This window comes from Eptesicus fuscus, chromosome 6 (assembly GCF_027574615.1).
Source record: "Eptesicus fuscus isolate TK198812 chromosome 6, DD_ASM_mEF_20220401, whole genome shotgun sequence".
In the NCBI taxonomy this organism is placed as follows: Eukaryota; Metazoa; Chordata; class Mammalia; order Chiroptera; family Vespertilionidae; genus Eptesicus; species Eptesicus fuscus.
The window spans coordinates 16,903,532-16,924,624 of record NC_072478.1 but is presented as its reverse complement, the minus strand read 5'-3'; the positions used below and the strand labels follow the sequence as shown (position 1 = coordinate 16,924,624).

The following is a 21,093-nucleotide window of genomic DNA, read 5'->3' as shown; positions in this document are numbered from 1 at the left end:
TAAGGAATGAAGAGGGGGTCCCTCCAGTGAATGCATGCCTGGTGGAGGGCAGGCTTGTGCAAAAGCTGGGAGGTGGGGAATCCAAGGAGGGAACAGTGAACAGCCACGTGTAACTGGAGCACAGGGGCTAAGGCCTCCGTGGCCCCCATCTAGATGCATAGATGGGAAACTGTGGCCCCTCAAATGGGCAGGACCGGAACCTCCTGCCTCCCAGTTTTACCGGCTTCCTGGTGTTCCTCACCCACTGGCCTCATCTTCTTTTGCCATAAAATTCAGTAGTTGTGAGTTTCCATCTTTTAAACCGGAAAAGTCTGTTTTGCAAACTCCGCGGGAGGTGGGAGGAGGAGGGGCAGACCACATCTGAGAGACACGCGCCGCTGCCGCCACCTGGTGGCCATTGTGGGAATGCGCGGGGTGCTCTTGGAGGAACCAGAAAAGATTAAATGCTTGTGGAATGAATGAATCAAGACTTAATTATCGGCTTCCTATTGAGATTTTGAGCGGAAATTCCCGCTTCAGAGGAGCGGGGGAGGGGGAAATCCCAAGAGCCCAAGAGAAGGCTCATTTGTTAAGGCTTAGACTCCCCCAACAGCTCCATGAGGTCTATGTTATCTTCACTCCCATCCTACAGGGGAGGAGACTGAGGTTAGAAAGGGGCCATCACCTCCCCCAGAATGTTGGAGGCCCCCTTCTTTTCCCCTCACCTAGATCCTCTGAGCCTGGAGACCCTGCCGTGCAGGGCGGAGCTGAATGGCCAGACTCCCCCTCCAGTGCTCCTGATACGGAACCCCCAGCCCAGGACCCTGGGATCAGCTTCGACTCCCCGGGGCCACTCTCCAGTCTATTCCACCCCAACAGGCCAATGGCAGTGCCTGCCCCTGCCCCATAATGTCAAGCCCAGCCTGGCGTAGCCACTTCTGTTTCATGGAGGTTTTTAGGGTTCCCCTCACAGGACATGTGGCAACAGGTGCTGGACAGAGTGGGGAGAGGGGCAATGGTGGCAGAACCTGGGAGGGGGAAGTGGGGTACGGGTCACTTGGCTGGAGTTTGACTCCCACCGTGCTGTGTGGCTTCACGGAAGCCACTTGCCTCCGTTGTTACGTCTGTAAAATAGTAAAATAGGACAGCGATGTGCCTCGGGCATCATGCGAGTGTCTGAAGAGAACAAGCTGGGTATGCAGTAAGCATTTAATCAGCTGCTGCCATGATTTCCATCGTCAGTCTCTCTGTCCTGTCCATAAGATGAGGTGGACATTCCCTCTTCCCCCTCAGGCCTCCAGGCCCGTCTGCCGAGGGCCGTCAGACCGGGGACTCTGCGTTTGGTCTCCCAGGAGCAGGGACCGTCCAGCCGCCTGGGCAGAGCTGCCCTCCCGACTGTCCTGCCCGCTGGGCTCCAGAGCCCCGGCCTCGGGGTGTCCTTGCACCTGTCTCCTGTCCTCCAAGGACAGGTCTGCGTCCAGGGCTGGCTCACGGGCTCCCCAAGGCAGCTCCGTCCTGTCCTGGAGAGGGCCGGGTGTGCGCAGGTCAGCCACCTCGCCTTTTCCACACGGCATGGTCACCACCAGGGCCTCTCTCAGGGACTCTTCCTCCTCCTTCTGGAAGTCCGCCGGGCTGGCCCACTGCCAAGCCTGGGGAGGGAGGACAGGGCGAGGCTGTGGGCAGGGCTCTGTTTCCCACCCACATACGGGGTGGGCCAGGTCCCCACTGGCTTCATTCTCTAAAACTGGAGGCCCGTTTGAAGATCCACTGGAATGACCCCCACTTCTCTTTGGGAAATTGCGCCTGCTTTCCTCATAGTTGATGTGATTGGGCCTGTAACTCTGGCCCAGCCAATCAGAGCACTCCAGCCTCCTGGCTTGCTGGAGGCTCAGGGATGGGGCACGTGACCCATGCTGAGCCAATCAGTGATGGCCCTGAGAGTTTTGCTCCAGTCAATGGGGGAAATGGACATTCTCTCCGACGGGGGAAGACGGAGCCTGCCTGGGAAAGAAGTGTGTAGGGAGGACAGCAGCACGGAAAGATGAAGCCATGGTTCCTGGATCCCGCCATGCCTGAAGCCCCCACCCTGGGATTTTTTTTTTTTTCCCCCTTAGGTTCCCTTTTGGTCCAAGTCACTCTGAGGTGCATCTGCTGTTAGGAAATGGCCCACAGGAGGTTTCTCTTTGGGCCTCTGCTTTCCCATCTGTGAAATAGGACAGGTTGTTGGGAGTCCCTGACTTAGTGAGTTGGAGGAGAATAAAATGAGCTAATTCCTCAGCAGAGCCCTTGCCCAGAGTATAGACGCACAAACAGGACCTAGAATTACAAAAGGAGCCCTTACCTGCTTCCCCTGGCTGCCAGGAAACTCAACAGCGGTGCTGGCACTGGGTGTGGGCAGGGGCGGGCACAGGAGTGGCAAAGCCCTGGAGAGAGAGGGGAGCCGGTCAGGGGAGCAGCGCGTCTGTCTATTCTTACTGTTGTGTGGTTCTGGCTTACATTTTTGTCTTCATTAGGTTACAAAGGCCGTGAGGATGTGGATTGGGAGGGCAGGGCAGGGCAGGAGTCTGACAGACCCGGGGTCACACCTAGCTCTGCCCCCGCTGCTGCTTGCCCTGACCATCTAGACCTCAGCTTTCTCGTCTGAGCACAAATCTCTTTTTGGAGTGAGTGGTTATTACTGTTGCTGTTGCTGTAGCTGTTGTGGGGGGATCGTGTCAGGGAGAGGTTGTGAATTACCTGTTCAGACTGAAGTACCCAAGGACGCCCAGGAGGAGGATGCTGAGGAAGCTGCCCAGAGAGGCGACGATGATGGACAACTCCGGAAGCTGGACACCTTCGGGGTGAGAGAGCTTGGGTTGGGGGAGGGGTGCCTCCTGCCTCTCGTCAGGGAGGGAGCTGGGTGGGTCAGGCTCTCCATCGCCTCCCTGCAGACCCTGGCACACCGCCAGCCCCACCATGCCTCAGTTTCCTCATCTGTGAAGGGGGAGTCCAGGGGGGTCTCCTGGCCCGTGACGGCGGGAGGAAGGCCTGGCACACAGGAAGTGCTCTGTAGCGCCCCTGGGCCCGAGATGCCCACACCACACTGAGACTGACTATTGGTTCTGTCCGGGTTTCACTGCGAGGACCGCAGGCAGGGTCCGTGGCAGGAACAGGGATCATTTAGTCTCCAAATCTCTCACGGCGACAATCCCCGAGACAATGGAGCCCACCTCCCACACTTTGTGATGAGAAAGACACTCATTCATTCATATGCATTCCTGTGCTGCCCACATACCAGCTGGAGGAGGCAGAGCCAGCCACAGACACCCCCCCCCCCATTCCCAAGGTGTCAGGTGGGGAAGAGGGGCAGTCACAGCTGGAGGGTGCCCAGAGGAAAGCACAGAAGGCTTCCTGGAGGAAGAAGCTTTTGCATTGGAGTTTGACAACAAAGAAAACAAACATTCCAGGCATTTGAGGGGCCCTCCTGGGCAAGGCCACAGGAGTGTGAGAGAGGGTTCAAACGGGGAAGCTGTAGGAGATGAGGTGGGTGGAGGCGGTGGGAGCAGATCAGGCCGGGACTTTCTCCTGAAGGGGATGCATGGAGGGCAGGGCTGCTCGCGGACTCGGGGCAGTGCATGCTGGGAAATACCTGGGCCCTGCCCCGGGCCCCCACTCACCTGTGTGGAAGAGCTGGGGCTGGCTCCAGGCGCCGGTCAGTGTGGCAGTGTCTGCTCGCACCTGCACGCTGTAGGCTGTGCCAGGCCGCAGGCCAACAAGGGCGACCTGGGTCTCTGTGGGGTTCACGGGCAGCTCTGCAGGGGGAGGCAACCACGGGTCCAGGGACCCCCTTTACTTCCAGGAGGCTGGGCTGCCGTGCAAACACCCGGCACATTGTGAGCACCGGGCCAATGCCCCCTGGGCCCTCTCTGGGGCAGCCAAGACCCCTGAGTCCAAGTACCTTGTGCGATTGGAGAACGAAGGCCCAGAGAGGGGCAGGGCGGGGCCCAGAGAGGGGCAGGGCGGGGCCCAGGGTCACGTCGCGAGGCAGGCCTCAAGCCCAGACCCCTTCCCCCCAACCAGGCCCGCGCTGCCCCGCATACCGGTCACCTGGGTGCTGTTCTCCTCCCGATAGCGTACAACGTACTTCTCCAGGACGCCGGGGCAGGGGCTCAGCAGCGACGGCGTCCAGGCCACAGACACCGCGTCCCGGCTGAGCATCTTCACCGAAACGCGCTGTGGGCTCCCAGCCTCCGAGGCTGCAAGCAGCATCATGGCCACGGTCAGCCCCCAGAGCCCCGGCCACGCACTTCCTTCCCAGCACGGCCAGGTCCCCTTGGCCGCAGGCTCCCAGCTCCACCACTCTCCTCTCCCTTCTCTGAGCTCCGTGCTCTTATCTATGAAACGGGGCAACGCCTCTCGGTGTCTTAGGAGGTGACTGAGCTCGCGCCACACGTCCGGCTTGGGCCAGGGCCGACACACAGCCGGTGACTCTAAATGCTGTTCCTCCCCCTGGCTCCTGCGGCCGCTGCTGAGTCTGCGGGGAGACCACCCTGCCAGTCTGCGCCACTCACCATTGCCCCCGAAGTGGTAGGCGGACAAGACCGTGGACCACGAGGTGAGGTTCCTGGGCCGTGCGGAGGAAAAGATGGTGATGCGGTAGCACCCCCTCGGCCCCAGCGCCCCGGAAGCTCGGCTCCAGTGGAGGGTTGCTGGAAGGATTAGCAAGGGCCAGGCCAGTCGGCAGTGTGTTCCCACCTCTGCACCTTGCACGGGCTGTGCCCTCTGCCAGGAGCTCCTACTCCGACTCCTACCCCACAGCCTTTGCCCCAATGTCCCCTCCTCCAGGGTCCCTCCCTACGCTCCCCAACCCACCCGAACCCCTCTAGCCCAGCCAGTACCCCACGGGCAGAGTCTCTGTCCCGCTCTTCCTCCCCAGGCTAGGAGCTCTTTGAGGGGCAGGTTGAGGCTAAAGCCTCCCGTGGCCCCAGCCAGGCCCAGGGCAGGAAGTGGGGGAGCGAAAGGCTGCCTGGGCCACAGGGCACCCTCTCTTTCCCTCCAGAGGCCTCATTGCTTTGTCACCAGCATCTTGCCAGCTGCCACCTTCCCAGATGAGGGTGAATGTTTAAGAAACACCCTGGAATGTGAGACTCATTAGCCGCCTGGGCGCCACCCGCCCAGGGCTCAGCCCTGTCACCGCCCCAGGTTCCCAGCGGGAGGCTCCAGCCTGCATGGGGGGTGGGGAGGCTCGGCTCGGCCTCTCCCCACCGTGGTGTCATTCAAGCAAGTGGCCAGACTCTCCAGGCCTCAGACACCCTCCAGGTGCAGCCCCCGCAGGACTGAGCTGCCCGGGAGCTCTCACGGAGGAGGCAGGCAGAGGGCAGCCACCACCCTGGTACCAGTTCCAGAAGAATCCGGGTCTCTGGGCACGGTCAGGTTGCAGCAGGCAGGGCTCTCGTCCTGGCCCTGGGGCTGCCACTCAATGCAGTATGTGAGGCCCGGGACCCGGGCCGGCCAACGCATAGTGGTCCCGTGGGCTCCGGCGCTGATGTTCAGAGCTCCTGGTTCTGCAAGGAGACGGGGCACCTCAGGACAGCCGCCTCACTCTGCCCCCCACCAAGCTCCTGGAGCCCCGCCCCCTCTTGCCCAGCTCTACCCCACGGGGCCCAGAGTGTCTGTACCTCTGTCTCCTCACGCTGGGGGCTGCCGAGTGGGAGGCTGGGCCCAGAGGGGACAGAGGCTGTTTGAATGAGTTGACACTCCCAGCAGTGCTACCTGGGCTGAGGGACTCCCTGCACCAGCCTGGTGGGCGTCTCCTGCTCCAGCAGATGCCTGGCCAGCCCCCACCCACCTCACCCAGTCGGGGGTGGGGCATGAGCAGATCTCAGAGGCCAAGGACACACCCACTCAGTCCCCTGGGTGCATCGCTCCCATCCCCTAGAGCAGTGGTCGGCAAACTCTTTAGTCAACAGAGCGGCAAACCTGCAGCAACCTCAGAGAGGCGAGTGCTGCTTCCAAGCACCAACTGTGCCCCCAGGCCAGTGCCAAGTACTTTACAGGCACCACTTTGCTACACGAAATGGGACCATGATTACCCCAATCATATAGAAACTGAGGCTCAGAGAGGGCGAGTCACCAGCCCAAGGTCACACAGCAAGGCCATGGCCCAAACCAGGCCAGGAGCTGGCAGACTCACTGCTGTGCCACCCTGGCGAGCGACTTCACCTGCCTGAGCCTCGTTGTCTCAGCTCTGAAACGGGCATCATTGCAGCAGCCCTGCCCTCACAGGGCTGTTGAGTGCTCTCTACAGGCCCAGGGCCAGGGTCAGGGCCAGGCTGAGCCGAGCGAGGCACTCGCCTCCGGCCTGACATTTAAGGAGGAAAGGAGGAGAACTCAGCCATCGAGATAAACACTGTCCTAACGCAATCTTTTTTAAAAATCAAAATGAATGCAAGAATATGTGATGAGCACTATTCATAGCCACTGAAAGGTGGAAGCAGCCAAATGTTGGTCAGCGGGTAAGCAGACAAACAACAGGTGGCCCACCCACACAGCGGAGCATTGCTCAGCTGCACCAACACGCGACCTGGGGATGCACCGGGAGACATCGTGCTGAGCGTGAGAAGGCAGCACAAAGGCCACCTGGCCTGCGATTCCATCTACATGAAATGTCCAAACCAGGCAGACCCATGGCGACAGAAAGTAGATTAGTGGTTGCCAGGGGCTGGGGAGGAGGGACAGGGAGCCACTGCCAATGGGATGTAGTTTCTTTTCGGGGGGTGGAAATGTCCTGGAATTAGAGGTGGCGGTTGCACAACATTGTGAATGCACTAAATGCCACTGGATGGCACATGTTAAAATGGTTAATTTTGTTATGTGAATTTCACCTCAAATATATATCTAATCTAATAATAGACAAATATGCAAATTGACCGCACCTTCGCTTCACCTAAGCCACGCCCACCAGCCAAGTCACACCCACCAACCAATCAGGACGGGTATGCAAATTACCCAACAAAGATGGTGGCTAATTTGCATATCAAGACAGCGTCGAAAGAAGCCAAGAGCTGCAGAAGGGAGTAAAGCTTTGAAGAAGCAAGCAAGCCGGTGGCGGGGGGGGGGGGGGGCGGGGAGAAGGGAGGAGCGAAGTCAGGGCCGGGGGTGAAGGGAAAAGCAAGCGGGCTGGCGGAGAAGGCGGGGCGGGCGACAAGGGAGGAACGGAGGCGGGGTAGAGTGCAGCAGGAAATCCTATTGCAGGATTTTTCCTGCAACGGGAATGCTAGTATGTGTATATATTAGAGGCCCAGTGCATGAAATTCATGCACGGGGGGGGGGGTGTCCCCTCAGCCCAGCCTGTACCCTCTCCAATCTGGGGCCCCTTGAGGGATGTCCGACTGCCAGTTTAGGCCCAATCCAGGGATTGAGCCTAAACCGGCAGTCAGACATCCCTCTCATAATCCTGGACCGCTGGCTCCTAATCGCTCACCTGCCTGCCTGCCTGGTTGCCCCTAACTGCCCCCCCCCACCAGCCTGATCGCCCCTCACTGCCTCTGCGTGCTGGCCTGGTCGCCCCTAACTGCCCCCATGTCAGCCTAGTCGCCCCTTACTGCCCCCCCACCAGCCTAATTGCCCCCATATGCTCCCCCCTGCCAGCTTGGTCATCCCACGCAGCCTGCTTGTTCAGTCGTTTGGTTGTCCCTCACTAACCCTGCTGCCGGCCTGGTCATAGGCAGCCATATTGTGAGGGCGTGAGGGTTAATTTGCATATTACATCTTTATTATATAGGATATACAGTATATATACTAATATATATATATATATCTTATATTTTATTTATATATATATATATATGTTTTGTTTATTTTTTTATTTTTATGTTTTCATTTTTTTAATTTATTTTTATTTTTTTAGATTTTTTTTTTGAGAGAGAGAAACATCCACCCAGCCGGGTGTAGCTCAGTGGTTGAGTGTCGATCCAGGAACCAAGAGGTTACCAGTTCGTTTCCTGGTCAGGGCATATGCCCAGGTTGTGGGCTTGATCCCCAGTTCGGGTTGTGCAGGAGGCAGCCAATCAATGATTCTCTCTCATCATTGGTGTTTTTATCTCTCTCTCCCTCTCCCTTCCTCTCTGAAATCAATATAAATATATATATATAGAGAGAAAGAGAGAGAGAGAGAGAAAGAGAGAGAGAGAAACATCCATTGGTTGATTCCTGCCCCAACCAGGGATCAAACCTGCAACCCAGGTATTTGCCCTGACCAGGAATCGAACCTGCAGCCTTTTGGTGTATGGGATGACACTCCAACCAACTGAGCCAGGGCAATATAAATCTTGATTTTTTAAATTTTATATATAAATACATGTATATATTTATATATATACTAGAGGCCTGGAGCACGGATTTGTGCACCAGTGGGGTCCCTTGGCCTGGCCTGCGGGATCAGGCTGAAGCTGGGGAGGGACCGCAGGAGGGCTCCAGGGCATGTCTGGCCCATCTCACCCAGTCCCCATCAGCCGGACCCCAGCAGCAAGCTAACCTACCGGTCGGAGTGTCTACCCCCTGGTGGTCAGTGCATGTCATAGCTACCAGTCAAACGGTCGCTTAGGTTTTTATACATATAGATGGTATATATATGTATATATGTATACATATAAAACAAAATACCAAGATTTTAAATGAAGATAGAATCAACCCTGTACTCACATGACCCTGACTCATTCACCACAACCTGACCCCAGCCCTTGTCCCCATAAAACTTGATTTAAAAAACAGACAGTTAGCCTGGGCTGTAGTTTGCCGATGAGAATTTTAAAAAAATATTGCATTATAACATTATGTATCTTGATTACTGACTTTTGACACACCCCTAAGTTAGACACCCCCTTAAGCGCTTGTGCCTCATCCCCCTCAGCCTAGTCCAGCTGAGGCTCAGAGCAGGTGCTCCCTCCCAGGGGCCCGCCCCAGCCGGAGGAGTCACCTGGGTGTGTGTGGGCCGGAATGTGCCACGACTGGTTGGGGCCGGGGCCAAAGCGATTCCTGGAGACGACAGTCAGGTTGTAGGCAGCCCCCGAGAGGCGGAGCGGTCTTTGCAGGCGCAGGGTCCTCGTGGCCTGGGGCTTGCACGCACAGGACAGCATGTGCAGGTGGAGCTCGTAGGTCACCCTGGCGCCAGACTTGGGCCCACGGCAGCCTTCGGGGAGCTGGAGCCGGGACAGCTGTCAGGAGTGGGAGAGACGGCTTGTGGGGATCTGAACACGTTCATTGTCCTCATGGGCCAACATCAGGGCAGAGCCCGTGAACACAGACTCATCCATGGGCCGCAGCCTGTGACATATGCCAACATGTTACAAATAATAAACCTCGATGCCAGCAAGGCATTCACATCCAATGCACGCTGGTTTTGTTTGTTTGGATTGGTTTGGTGGTGGGGGGGGTAATGTGGAAAAACCCACTGAGAGCCAGGAGAGGAGAGTTTCCATTTTTGGACCCAGTGACCTCAACCCTGGAAATTTTTCCTGAGAAAAGGGATTCAAATGAGAGGAAACCCTGGAAGCAAAGGAGTCTCCGTGTAGACTTATTGTGATGGCCCCCTGGGGCCCCGGCTGAGTCAGTGAGGGTGACATCTGTCATGCTTTTGCCCCTGACTCAGGCTATTCGAGCTAAATTTTTGGTCCTCGCCCACGGATATGTTTACTGATTTTAGAGAGAGGGGAAGGGGGAGAGAAACATCCGTGTGAGACAGAAACATCAGCCGATTGCCTCCCATGTGCACCCCAACCGGGGATTGAACCCAAAACCTAGGTGTGTGCCCTGACCGGGAATCGAACCCACAACTTTTCCGTGTATGGGACGGCACTCCAACCGAGCCACACCAGCCGGGGCAGGTAAGACATTTTCCCTCTGTGCCTTAGTTTCCTTCTCTGTGAAATGGGCTTAATTAGACTGTCCGTAATAAATGGGTTGTTTGGGGGATTTTTTAAAAATGATCTCCCACACAGACCCCTTCCTGGCCTTCCAGTGTCCACAGGAGGCCCCCACAATCTGTTCCCCTGGTGGCCACCAGAGGGAGCCCATGAACACCTGAGTCCAGCCAGATCCCTCCGCACACCTACCCTCCCTCCAGGGTTCCCCAATACCTTCTGAGTTAACCCCACCTTCCTCCCCGTCCCTGCCACCTCCACGTCTTGTCTCCCTCCATCTCCCCCTTGTCCCTCCATCTCCCACTTGTGAACCGACTCCCCCGCCCCCCGCCCCCCGCCAGTCTCTCGTCTCCTTCTCCCCGGGCACTGCGCACACAGCCCTGCAAGAGCCCTCATTACCTGCCTCTGCAGGGTCACCTGCCTCCTCCCGTCCTGGCCAAGCGGCTCCACCGAGAGATTCACCTTGGGCTGTGGAGGCGGTTCTGTCAGGAGACAGTGAGACAGTGAGGCTGGAGGCAGGGGTTGTCCTTCCTCACAGCCTCCTGCAAACCTTGGAGGGCCCCTGAGACCTTTCCCTTCCTCCCAGGAAACACAGATGGGGGATTGACGCTCCACAACATGAACATACTTAATGCGATGAGCGAAATGTGTGAAATGGTGCGTTTCATGGTATGTGTTCTTTACCACAACTTAAATAAAAACCAGAAAGCAATTCTTAAGAGTTCTTTCCCAGCAGATATGCCATTGGGAAGGAGGAAGCCCCCATGGCGGGGCTGGGGGCAAAGGTTGACAGTCACCCCCATCCCCCCTCCCTCCCCGCCCCCTGCGGGGGGTTGGGCGGGGCGGGGGCAGGGGGAGGGCACATCTCCTCTCCCGAGCTGCCCGGGCCCCAGCCGCCTGTGTGATTTGGGAACATATCTTCCTGACACAGCCCCTTCCCCTGTCTGTTCCTCGTGGGACTTGAAAAGACACAAACCAACCAAACCGGAAGGAGAAGAAGATGGATAAATGTTTTCTTTTTCGGTTATGGATTCACCACAACTTACAAAGGGAAACCCGCTCCCTGCCCCCTGTTAATGACGTTCGCCAATGTCTCCTCCTGCCTCATTTCAAACATCTGCCATCTTGTTTCTAGCACTCGCTGCCTTGGTTCTAACGCCCGCTGCCTTAGTTCTCACGCCCGCCCCTGTTCCTGCAGCTCTGGCGCGCTCACCAGGGGGCACGCACACGGGGCTGCTCCAGCTGCTCCAGGGACCTTGCAGGGCGCCTGGCCCAAGCTGCCGGCGCCTGAGCTGGAGCTCCTGGGCTTCGTTCATCTCCAGCGGGCAGAGGCATGACTCTGGGGAAAAGAGATCAAACATCAGACCACGGGGCTGTCCCACATTTGGGGGTGCAGTGGGCATGGCACTGGTCACTTAGCCATTGTGCGCTTATTGAGCGCCAACTGTGTACATGCACTTATTGGGTGCCAATTGTATACACGCACTTTCTAAGAGCCGACTGTGTGCCAGGCCCTGAGGATATGGCAGGAACAGGCCATGACCTGTCCTCCTGTGGCCTCAAGGATCATCTACGTCTTTCTCTGTCCCTGGTTCGAGTCCCAGCCAGGCCACCCCTTGTAATGTGACTTTGGCCTATGGCTTCTCACACACATACCCCCAGCCTTTGTTTTCTCACCTGTAAAATGGGACTAATCCAATACAGAACCACAGGGCCGACCAATAGGTACACAAAGAACTTAGCACTTGTCTGGCACACAGTAGGTGCTTGATTAATGATAATTTGCTGCAGCTGTTGCTGTTACTATTCTTATTCTCACCAAAGCCAGCATCGTCCTGATGTCCACAGTCACCCTAGGACAAGACCATATTTATATATTGTTTTACATTTTGGTGCTGAAAAATACTGGCTCTAACATTATTAGTAAAAATATTATTCATTTATTATTAACATCTTACTTAAAAATATGATTTTGCTAAGGGCAGTAGGAAACCCCGGAATGGATCCAAGAGCAGAGAGAAGACATTCTCGGGAAAATGAGTAGCATCCAATAACCTTCGGAGTCTGGTTCATAGTCACGTGCCCTGTGCATCGTAGTCAGGGATGTACGGAGGGAAGCTGGGCAAAGGTTCTGTGGGAGCTCCTTGTATTTATTTTTAACTTTTCTGAAAATCTAAGATGATCCCAATGTTAAACATTTATAAAAGAATTGTTTTAGGAGACAAAATGTATTTTATAATTTCCTAAAAGAAATATTTTAGGAGGCAAAACCTATCTGTCTGTAGCGTTGGGGATCAGAAAAGCCCTGCCCCACACTCCCTGGGGACCCTGGGAGGTTCCTGGCACCCCGCGCCTCAGTTTCCTCACCTACAGGGTCTGAGGGGGCTACTGCAGAGTGTGCTTATGGGGTCTGGAGATAAAACAGAGAGAGGTCCCTCCCCATCAGGGTCCCATGTCACCTGCTGCCGATTGATCCAAACCTAGACATCTGATGGGGAAACTGAGGCTCAGGAGGGACACAACATTTGGAGGGAAGATGGGGCTGAAGCTGAGGCAACTCCCTGGGACCCTCGGGATGCTCCCAGTCTGAGGGAGGAGGAGACTGGCCACAATTCAGAGGCTGGGGGTCTGTCTCCCTCACACTTGGGGCTCCTGGGGGACTGGGTCTGGGCTGAGGTTTCTTGCAGGTGCAGGCTTGTCTGGCTGGGGCAGGGGGGCTACAGAGCAGGGAACAGACAGAAGCTGAAGAATGAATGGAGGTCCAAAGCAGACACACAGATGGCCAGCCGGTGCATGAACATATGCTCAACATCACTAATCACCAGGGAAATGCAAATCAAAGCCACATTGCATATCACACCTGTTAAAATGGTTAAGTGACGAGAGATAACAAATGCTGGCGAGAATGTGGAGATCAAGGGGACCCGGGTGCACTGTTGATGGGCTTGTAAATTGATGCGGCCACAATGGAAAATAGTGTGGGCGTTCATCAAAGAATTAAAAACAGAACTACCAGCCCTGACCGGTTTGGCTCAGTGGATAGAGCGTCGGCCTGCGGACTGAAGGGTCCCAGGTTCGATTCCGGTCAAGGGCATGTACCTTGGTTGCAGGCACATCCCCAGTGGGGGGTGTGCAGGAGGCAGCTGATCGATGTTTCTCTCTCATCGATGTTTCTAACTCTCTATCCCTTTCCCTTCCTCTCTGTAAAAAAATCAATAAAATATATTCTAAAAATAAATAAATTTAAAAAATAAAATAAAAACAGAACTACCATACGGGCCAGAAATTCCACTTCTGGGTGTTTATCTGACGGAAACAAAACACTAACTCAAAAAGACATGAACCTCTGTGTCCATTGCAGCATCATTTACAATAACCAAGACATGGAAACAACGAGACATCTATCGATCGATGAATGAGTAAAGAAAAAGTGGTAGATGTACCTACAATGGAATATTAGTCAGCCATAAAAAAATAAGGAAATCTTGCCATTTGTGACAAAACTTGAGGGCATTGTACTAAGTGAGATAAATTAGACAGAGAAAGACAAAACCATATGATCTCATTTATATGTGGAGCCTGAAAAACACAAAATAGAAAACCAAATTCACGGATACAGAGAACAGATAAGTGGTTGCCAGAGAATCGGGGGTGCGGGGGCGGGGGGTAGGACCAATGGTGGAAGATGGTCAAAAGATACAAACTTCCAGTTACAAGCTAAGTCGTCATGGAGATGTGATGTGCAGCATGGTGACTATAGCTGATAATACTGTATGGCATGTTTGGAAGTTGCTAGGAGAGTAGACCTTACAAGTTCTCATCACAAGGAAAAGAAAATCTGTAACTATGTATCGTGTCAGAAGTTAACTAGATTTGTTGTGGTGATCATTTTGCAATATGTACAAATATTGAATCATTATGTTATACACCTGAAACTAATATAATGTTATATATCAATTCCCTCTCTCTCTCTCTCTCTCTCCCTTCCTCCCTCCCTCCCTCTCTTTTATCAATGAGAATTAAAAGAGAGAGAGAGAGAGAGAGAGAGAGAGAGAGAGAAGAAAGGAGAAGGAGAGAGAAATATCATTGTGAGAGAAAAACATCACACATACTCCCTGAACGGGGATCCAACCTGCAACCTGGGTATGTGCCTTGACCGAGAATTGAACCCGCAACCCTTCAGTGCATGGGATAGCATTCTAACAACTGAGCCACACCAGCCAAAGCACATCTCAATTTTTAAAAAAGAAGGAAGGGAGGGAGGGAGAGAGAGAGAGAGAGAGAGAGAGAGAGAGAGAGAGAGAGAGAGAGAGAGATGGAGAGAGAGAGGAGAGAGAGAGAGAGAGAGAGAGAGAGAGAGAGAGAGAGAGAGAGAGAGAGAGAGATGGAGAGAGAGAGAGAGGAGAAGGAATGTGTGGAAGGGCAGTTCCTGGAAGAGGTGCCCTGGGGCTGGATTCTTAAGGCAGGCCGGATTCACGTGCTCATGTGGAGAGGGGGTCAAGCAAGTGGAGGAAACTCCACGTGCAAAGGCAAGGAGGCTGGGAATCCAGGGCAGACGGAGAGGGTGAGGCCTTTCAGGAGGGTGCCAGAGTACGCGGGAGGCAGGTGAGGGTCCCTAGGGCTGGCCGAGGACAAGGATGCCTCCCGGAGGCATTAGGGAGCCGCGGAGGGGTGTGAACAGGGAGGCCACCATCAGAGCTGCTCGGCAGAGAAACCTCAGAGGCTACACACGGGGCGAGAGTGGAGGCCGGGCGGGAGGGGTAACGGATGTAGAGATGACGGCACTGACTTAAGGGAGAAAGTGCCCTGGAAGAGGCCTGTGCCCACCCCTGACCTGGGAAGCAAACTCACCAGCTTCCACGGACTGTCAGGCGTCCGGCGCCGGAACTGCACCTCGGCGCCATCCTGGCGGGCTGGGGTCTCCCACTCCAGGTGCAGCTGCCCTGCTAAGCGGGACACTTTGATGTCCTCTGGCGGCGGGTCGTATTTTACTGGAAGCCGAGGCGGGGGTTGGGGAGGGGAAGCCGACATCTGTGTGAGCTGTTGGTCCCCGACATTCCAGAAAATCTGCCCACACCTCGCCCAGCCCAGTCCCCCAAACACGAATCAGGGACACCCTTGCAGCCTAAGCCTAGAATTCTATGAGCCAAGGAGTCAAAATTTATACACAGCATCCTGTTAGTGAAGAAATCTTTAAAATATTAACACCCATCGCTGACAAGGCTGTGGTGAGATAGCCAATTGCTCACAAGAGGGTAGTTAATTCTGTTTTCTGGAGGGAAATCTTATTAGTTTTTTAGGCCCACTTCAAGGAGCCTGACCTAAGGAGAGACATCCAGCATCGTGTCATACCCGCTTCTACCCCAGGGCCTTTGCACTTGCTGTGGCACACGCCTCCACCTGGAACACACTTCTAACCTTTCTTCCTGCTGGATTCATTTATCCTTCAGGACTCAGCTTGAGCTGGAGGCAACACCTCGACCTCCCAGCAGTATCTCATCATGTGTGTTAATCACAACTCATCCATCACCCATCTGGGCTCCATGAAGGCAGAGGCAGGGCCAGGATTAGGGTGAGGCAAGCGGGGCAAGGTTGTACAAATACAGGGTTGGATCCTGTCTTTATCTAAAATGTTGATATTGTGTTCATCATGGAATTTTACATTAATTTTGGTTTTTAAAAAGATTGCGTTACAGCGTTGTTTCTATTCACCACTGAGGGCTTTTTGGCACCCCCTTAAAATGTTGTACCCCAGGTGGTGCCCTTGCAGGCCTCATTCTAGTCCCAGCCCTAGGCTGCGACTTCTGTTGGCCTTGCCTGTGGCCCCTATGGCTCAGGGCGGTACACAGTAGCAGCTCCACAACTATATGCTAAGTGCATGTTGTTGCCCGGCTGGCGTGGCTCAGTGGTTGAGCGTTGACCCATGAACCAGGAGGTCACCGGTTGATTCCCCGTCAGGGCACATGCCCAAGTTGCAGGCTCAATCCCCAGTAGGGGGCGTGCCAGAGGCAGCCGATCAATGATTCTCTCTCATTATTGATGTCTCTTTTTTCTTCTTCTCATCATTGATGTTTTCTCTCCCTCTCCCTTCCTCTCTGAGATCAATAAAAATATATATTTTAAAATAAATAAATAAATGCATGTTGTTGATTCATAAAAAAAAACAAAAGGGTCCTGGCACCATTACAGTGTCAGGGAGAAACCAAAAGCAACTTGAGTGTCCAGCAGTAGGGTCAGGGTCAGGGTCAGGGTCAGGGTCAGGGTCAGGGAGCCATGAAAGGCTGTGCCAAGTCACGCAACAGTGTTTGATGTGTAAGTGGCTGGAATTTTCAAGCCCTTTGCCAGGGCCCCAGAATCCCCCCAGGTCTAGGCTTGGGGACCACAGGCATCTCTGTGTGAGGAAAAGGCGCCGGGAAGAGGAGGAGGAGGACGGGTGCTGACCAGAGCTGTAGAGGATCAAGGTGATCTTGGGCGACTTCTCTGTCCGGTTAGCGGCCCAGGATTCCACCCAGAGAGTGACGTTGTCGAGCACAGGTACGCCGTCCTGTTCGGAGAACTCCAGCGTGGTGGCCGGGCCCGCAGAGAAGTAGCAGCAGTGCCCGGGCCTGAGGCTGCGGGGAGGAGGGTGTGGATGCTGAAGCTGGGGTCCTGGTGGACCCCAGAAATGTCTCAGCCCAGCTGACAGCAGACAGCACATCCCTGCATCCTTCTCCGCCCCTTTGACTCCCCCTCCCAAGCCTGGGGCTCCTTGGAGATCAGCCTGGGATCGAGGGGCTTGTGGGACCCCAGGTCTCCCAACATGAGCTTTCACAAAGAGAAGGAAAAAATGAATTGATGGGTGAGTGGATGGATGAACAAACAAATGTGTGAGAGGGTGAGGATGAAAGAAGGACTAGAGGGACCCTGATTGCTGCCCAGTTTGGATGCCCACCCAAGCTGACCCCTCACCACACAGAGCTCCCCACCCTCCCTGCTCACAAGAGAAACTGAGGCCCAGGAAGCGGCAAGGACCAGCCCTGGGCCGCGATCACGCATCTAAGGGCAGGAGCAGCGGGGCAGGAGCCAGAGCAGGATGTGGGTGAAGGCTTGGGGTCTGGGGAGGGGTCCTCACCAGCACCTCAGGAAGTGGCTGACTCCAGCCGCGGGACCCTCATACTCCCAGGAGCATTCGTAACAGGCACCAAATGTCCGGTAGCAACTCAGGTCTCTGGGGCCTGTGGCTGAGCCTGGAGGAAATCCTGGAGGTTTGAGAACAGACAGAGTAGGGGAGGAGGCTCTGTGCCGACACACCCTCAAGATGAGTCTTTGTGACATTTATGCAATCCGGTGTCTCCACAGTCTGAACAGCGAGCTCCCAGCAGCCTCCTGGGCTTTCACTCCTGCCTCCTGCCATCTCCACTGCTCCCTCTGCTCCAGCCACACCAGCCTCCTCATGGGCCCTCAGACACCCCAGGCTCACTCCTACCTCAGGGCCTTTGCACGTGCTGTGTGTGCCCTTCCCCCAGATCTTGACATTCCAGTTTTCCCTTCAGTGTCACCTCCCCCGCAACCAGCCAACTGGAAGCAGCCCGTCCCCCTCAGCCAGCTCTGTGCCGGTCACTGTAGGCAGTATATGCATTGATTGACCTGTTGTCTACCTCCCGCATGAGGCTGTGGCCCTCGGAGGGCGACTGGGCTAGCAGCTGATTCCTTCATGTCTAGGACTGTGTGTGCACATAGTATGTGCTCCGTAAATATTTCTTGAACAAAAGAATGGATGGCACACCTGCTCAGCGGCAGAACCTTAGCGGGGTGCATTGCAAGCCTACATATTCCAGCAGTGCCTGCCAGGGAGGGGATCAAAAATTCAAAATATTTAACAGATACTCTGCCCCACATGCGGATCCATCTGAACTGATGCAGACGCCAGCCCTGCGACTCTGCCAGGGAGGAGACAGGCTCAGAGAGGGTGACTGCTCCAGGACACTGAAGCTTGGTGAGGACAGGCTGGCAGGCTGGCAGGCAGGAGCTCCCAAGACCCCCGGTGGGTCCGAGTCTCGGGCTGGGCAGGGGGAGTGAGGGAAGGGCTGCTAGGGATTTGTCAGCCAGAGCCCAGCACGACCCCAATGGGAGACTGCCCCAACCTGAGTCTGCGTTCTGGTATGTCAGGTCCTGAAAACTGCACCTGCTGGTACCACAGGCTTCGGCTGTAAAGACAATGAAGAGATAATGACAGTCTCAGCCTTTCACTGCTTGGGGAGAGGGGCTCAGCCCGGGTGTGGCCAAGTGGCCATCCACCCCCTTACCTGCTTTTCCATCTATGTTCCCACCCACCCACTCATCCACCCATCCATCTATTCCTCTATCCACCCATCCACCCATCCATGCATGCATCCATCCACCCAACTCTCCATCCATCCATCCATCTCCCTACCCACCCATCCACCCATCCATCTATTCCTCTATCCACCCATCCACTCATCCATGCATGCATCCATCCACCCAACTCTCTACCCATCCATCGATCTATCCATCCATCCCATCCATCCATCCATCCATCCATCCACCCACATCCATCCATCCATCCATCCGTCCATTTATCCATCCATCCACCCATCCATCCATTCATTTATCCTTCCATCTCCCTACCCACCCATCCACCCATCCACCCATCCATGCATGCATCCATCCAACCAACTCTCTACCCATTCATCCATCCATCCATCCATCCATCCATCCATCCATCCATCCATCCATTTATCCATCCATCTCCCTACCCACCCATCCACCCATCCATCTCTCAGGCTGCTCCTCCAAAGCAATCCAGGGTCCCCTGGTCTCCAGCCCTGTCTGACACCCAGAAGCCCTGAAACCTTGCTAATCCCCAGTATACAGAGAGGGAAACTGAGGCACAGAGAGGCAAAAAGTTGCCTGAGGTCACACAGCAGCAATAGCAGAGCTGGAATAAAAGTCCAAACCCAGCCCTGCTTGCATGACTCAGTGGTTGAGCGTTGACCTGTGAACCAGGAGATCACAGTTCGATTCCTGGTCAGGGCGCATGCCTGAGTTGTGGGCTCCATCCCCAGTGTGGGGCGTGCAGGAGGCAGCCAATCAATGATTCCCTCTCATCATTGGTGTTTCTATCTCTCTCCTTCTCTCTTCCTCTCTGAAATCAATAAAAATATATAACAAACAAAACAAAAAAGTGTCCAAACCCAGTCATCCACAGGAGGTTGGGCCCCTTCCCACCGATTCCACATAATACTATGTTAGGCATGTCTATCATATACATACTTGCTCATTATCCCTTCCTTGGCGATTTCTCATTGAACTATGGGAGATGGGAAAGACTCAAACATCCAGCCCATTCCACATGAGACAAAAATCAAGACTGAAACGGGAGATGCCCAAGTCTGACCCCAAAAGTCGTGATCCCTGATCATCCATGTAACAGAGAAAGAAAAGCACAGAGACACAAAGCCAGCCCAGCCCGGGACCTTGACCCTCCACACACACGCCGCCCCCGCCCCCCCCCCCCCAGCAAGACAAGAGTGGAAACTCACCGCACTGCCGGGGGAGCAAGAAGAGGAGAGGGACCAGCCTGGCCACTCGCCACCCCATCGGTCCACGCAGGGCCTGTGGCCTCCGAAGAGCTTTTGCGCTGCCAGTGAGACCCCAACTGCCCTGCCCTCACCCCAGAACACTTTGAAGCTGAGCAAGAAAGAAGAGTAAAAAGGTTTTAAAAAAAAAAGTTAAGTGTCATGGCCTTTCCCGGGGAGTCAAAATGAAAGAGAAACCCAGGAAGTCAGCTCAGTGGTGGCCGTGGCCTCATGCCGCCACAACCCACTTTGTCGGCAAGTCAGACCCGGGTTCCCGGTCTGGGGTTCTGTTCTGCCGGCCCCAGACCCAAGCTGGACACCAAGTGCTAGTGCCCGGGGTGGCCGGGGCTCTGTGTCCTCGGCCAGGTCTCTAGCCCTCTCCGGACAACCTCTGGGCCTCAGGAGCTGAATGGGGGTCCAGTGTCCTGGGATGTCTCAGGTCGCTCCCCCAACAAATTGTTTGCTGTACATGGAGCCCCCCCAAACACTGACCTCCCCATTTCCCAAACTCCAGCCTCAGGGCACCCGGGGTCTCCGCTCCAAAGAGTCTCCTTGCTTCTTCTAGATTCAAATTAGTCTTTCTTCTGTGTCTGTTTCTTGGCCTCTGGGGGTCTCAGGGGTTCACCCTTGCTCCCCACTGTCAACAAAGACCCGAATGTCCAAGGGGAAGATTCATGCTACAACATGGGTAAACCTCAAAAACACGGCACTGCGTGACAGAAGCCAGGCACGAAAGCCACAGCTATGATTCCATTGGTATGAAATGACCAGAACAGGCAAATCCACAGACAGAAAGTAGATGAGTGCTTGTCCAGGGCTGGGGGAGGGAGCATCCCCAAATGCTCATGGGGTGGGGTATCCTTTGGGGTGACGAAATGTTCTGGAACTAGGCAGAGGTGCTTGTTGCACAACATAGTGAATGTGCTAAATGCCACTGAATTATGCCTTTAAAATGGTTTGATTCATGTTATGTGATTTTCAGCTAAAAAAAAAAAATGTTCCCGAAGCCCAGTGGGACTGAGGAGCAGGGGGAGGGTCTCTGCTGGGGGAGAGCATCTGGGGAAACTGAGGCCCAGGTGGGCAGAAAGGAGGCCCCTTTTCTGAGGATCTCGGTCCCGAGGGCCAGCTGGGCCAGCCCGGGTCAGGCGTCCGGCAGGCCGTGAGGTCAGAGCCATGGGAACAAAGAGGCAGTGTTCCCGGCCTGGCACGGTAGGGACGAGGACCCTGTGACCCCATACAGTGTCACCAGCAGTGCAGTGGGGCCCAGCGGCGGGGTGGATTTCAAGAACTGATGTGTGAGGCCTGGGGGAAGGGCAGATACAGAGATGGAGACAGGGATTGAGAGAAACATAAAAAAAATGGAAGAGATGGTTGGAGACACAGGCAAACACATGGACGCCCTCCTGACAATCCCAAGACACCACCACCCCCCAGGAGATGCCATCATGTGCCCCATTTCACACCTGGGCTGGAGGTGAAGAAATGGAAAGACAGAGCCCAACAGTGGGGCTGAGCTTTGCCCCTTCAAGAGTAAAGCGCATGCCCCAGGGCTACCCCCCTCCTACATCCCTCCCCATCAAGGTTGACCCTTCCAGGACTCAGCTTTCCCATCTGCACAATGGGTTGCAAGAAAGATA

At 55.0% G+C, this 21,093-nt stretch overlaps 1 protein-coding gene across 1 annotated transcript; it reads right to left on the bottom strand.

Annotated features, from left to right (window-relative positions):
• Window positions 1–1,208: 1,208 nt before the first annotated feature.
• On the bottom strand, window positions 1,209–19,620 carry IL12RB1 (interleukin 12 receptor subunit beta 1). The gene is given in 17 exon segments (XM_028132498.2): window positions 1,209–1,628; window positions 2,321–2,402; window positions 2,716–2,812; window positions 3,636–3,770; window positions 4,059–4,214; window positions 4,530–4,667; window positions 5,355–5,522; window positions 8,936–9,173; window positions 10,278–10,360; window positions 11,092–11,217; window positions 11,698–11,731; window positions 14,730–14,869; window positions 16,320–16,489; window positions 16,990–17,116; window positions 18,002–18,064; window positions 19,421–19,485; window positions 19,487–19,620. Coding segments are annotated over 17 exon segments (2,316 nt in total). The 3' UTR covers window positions 1,209–1,268.
• Between the last annotated feature and the right edge of the window lie 1,473 nt (window positions 19,621–21,093).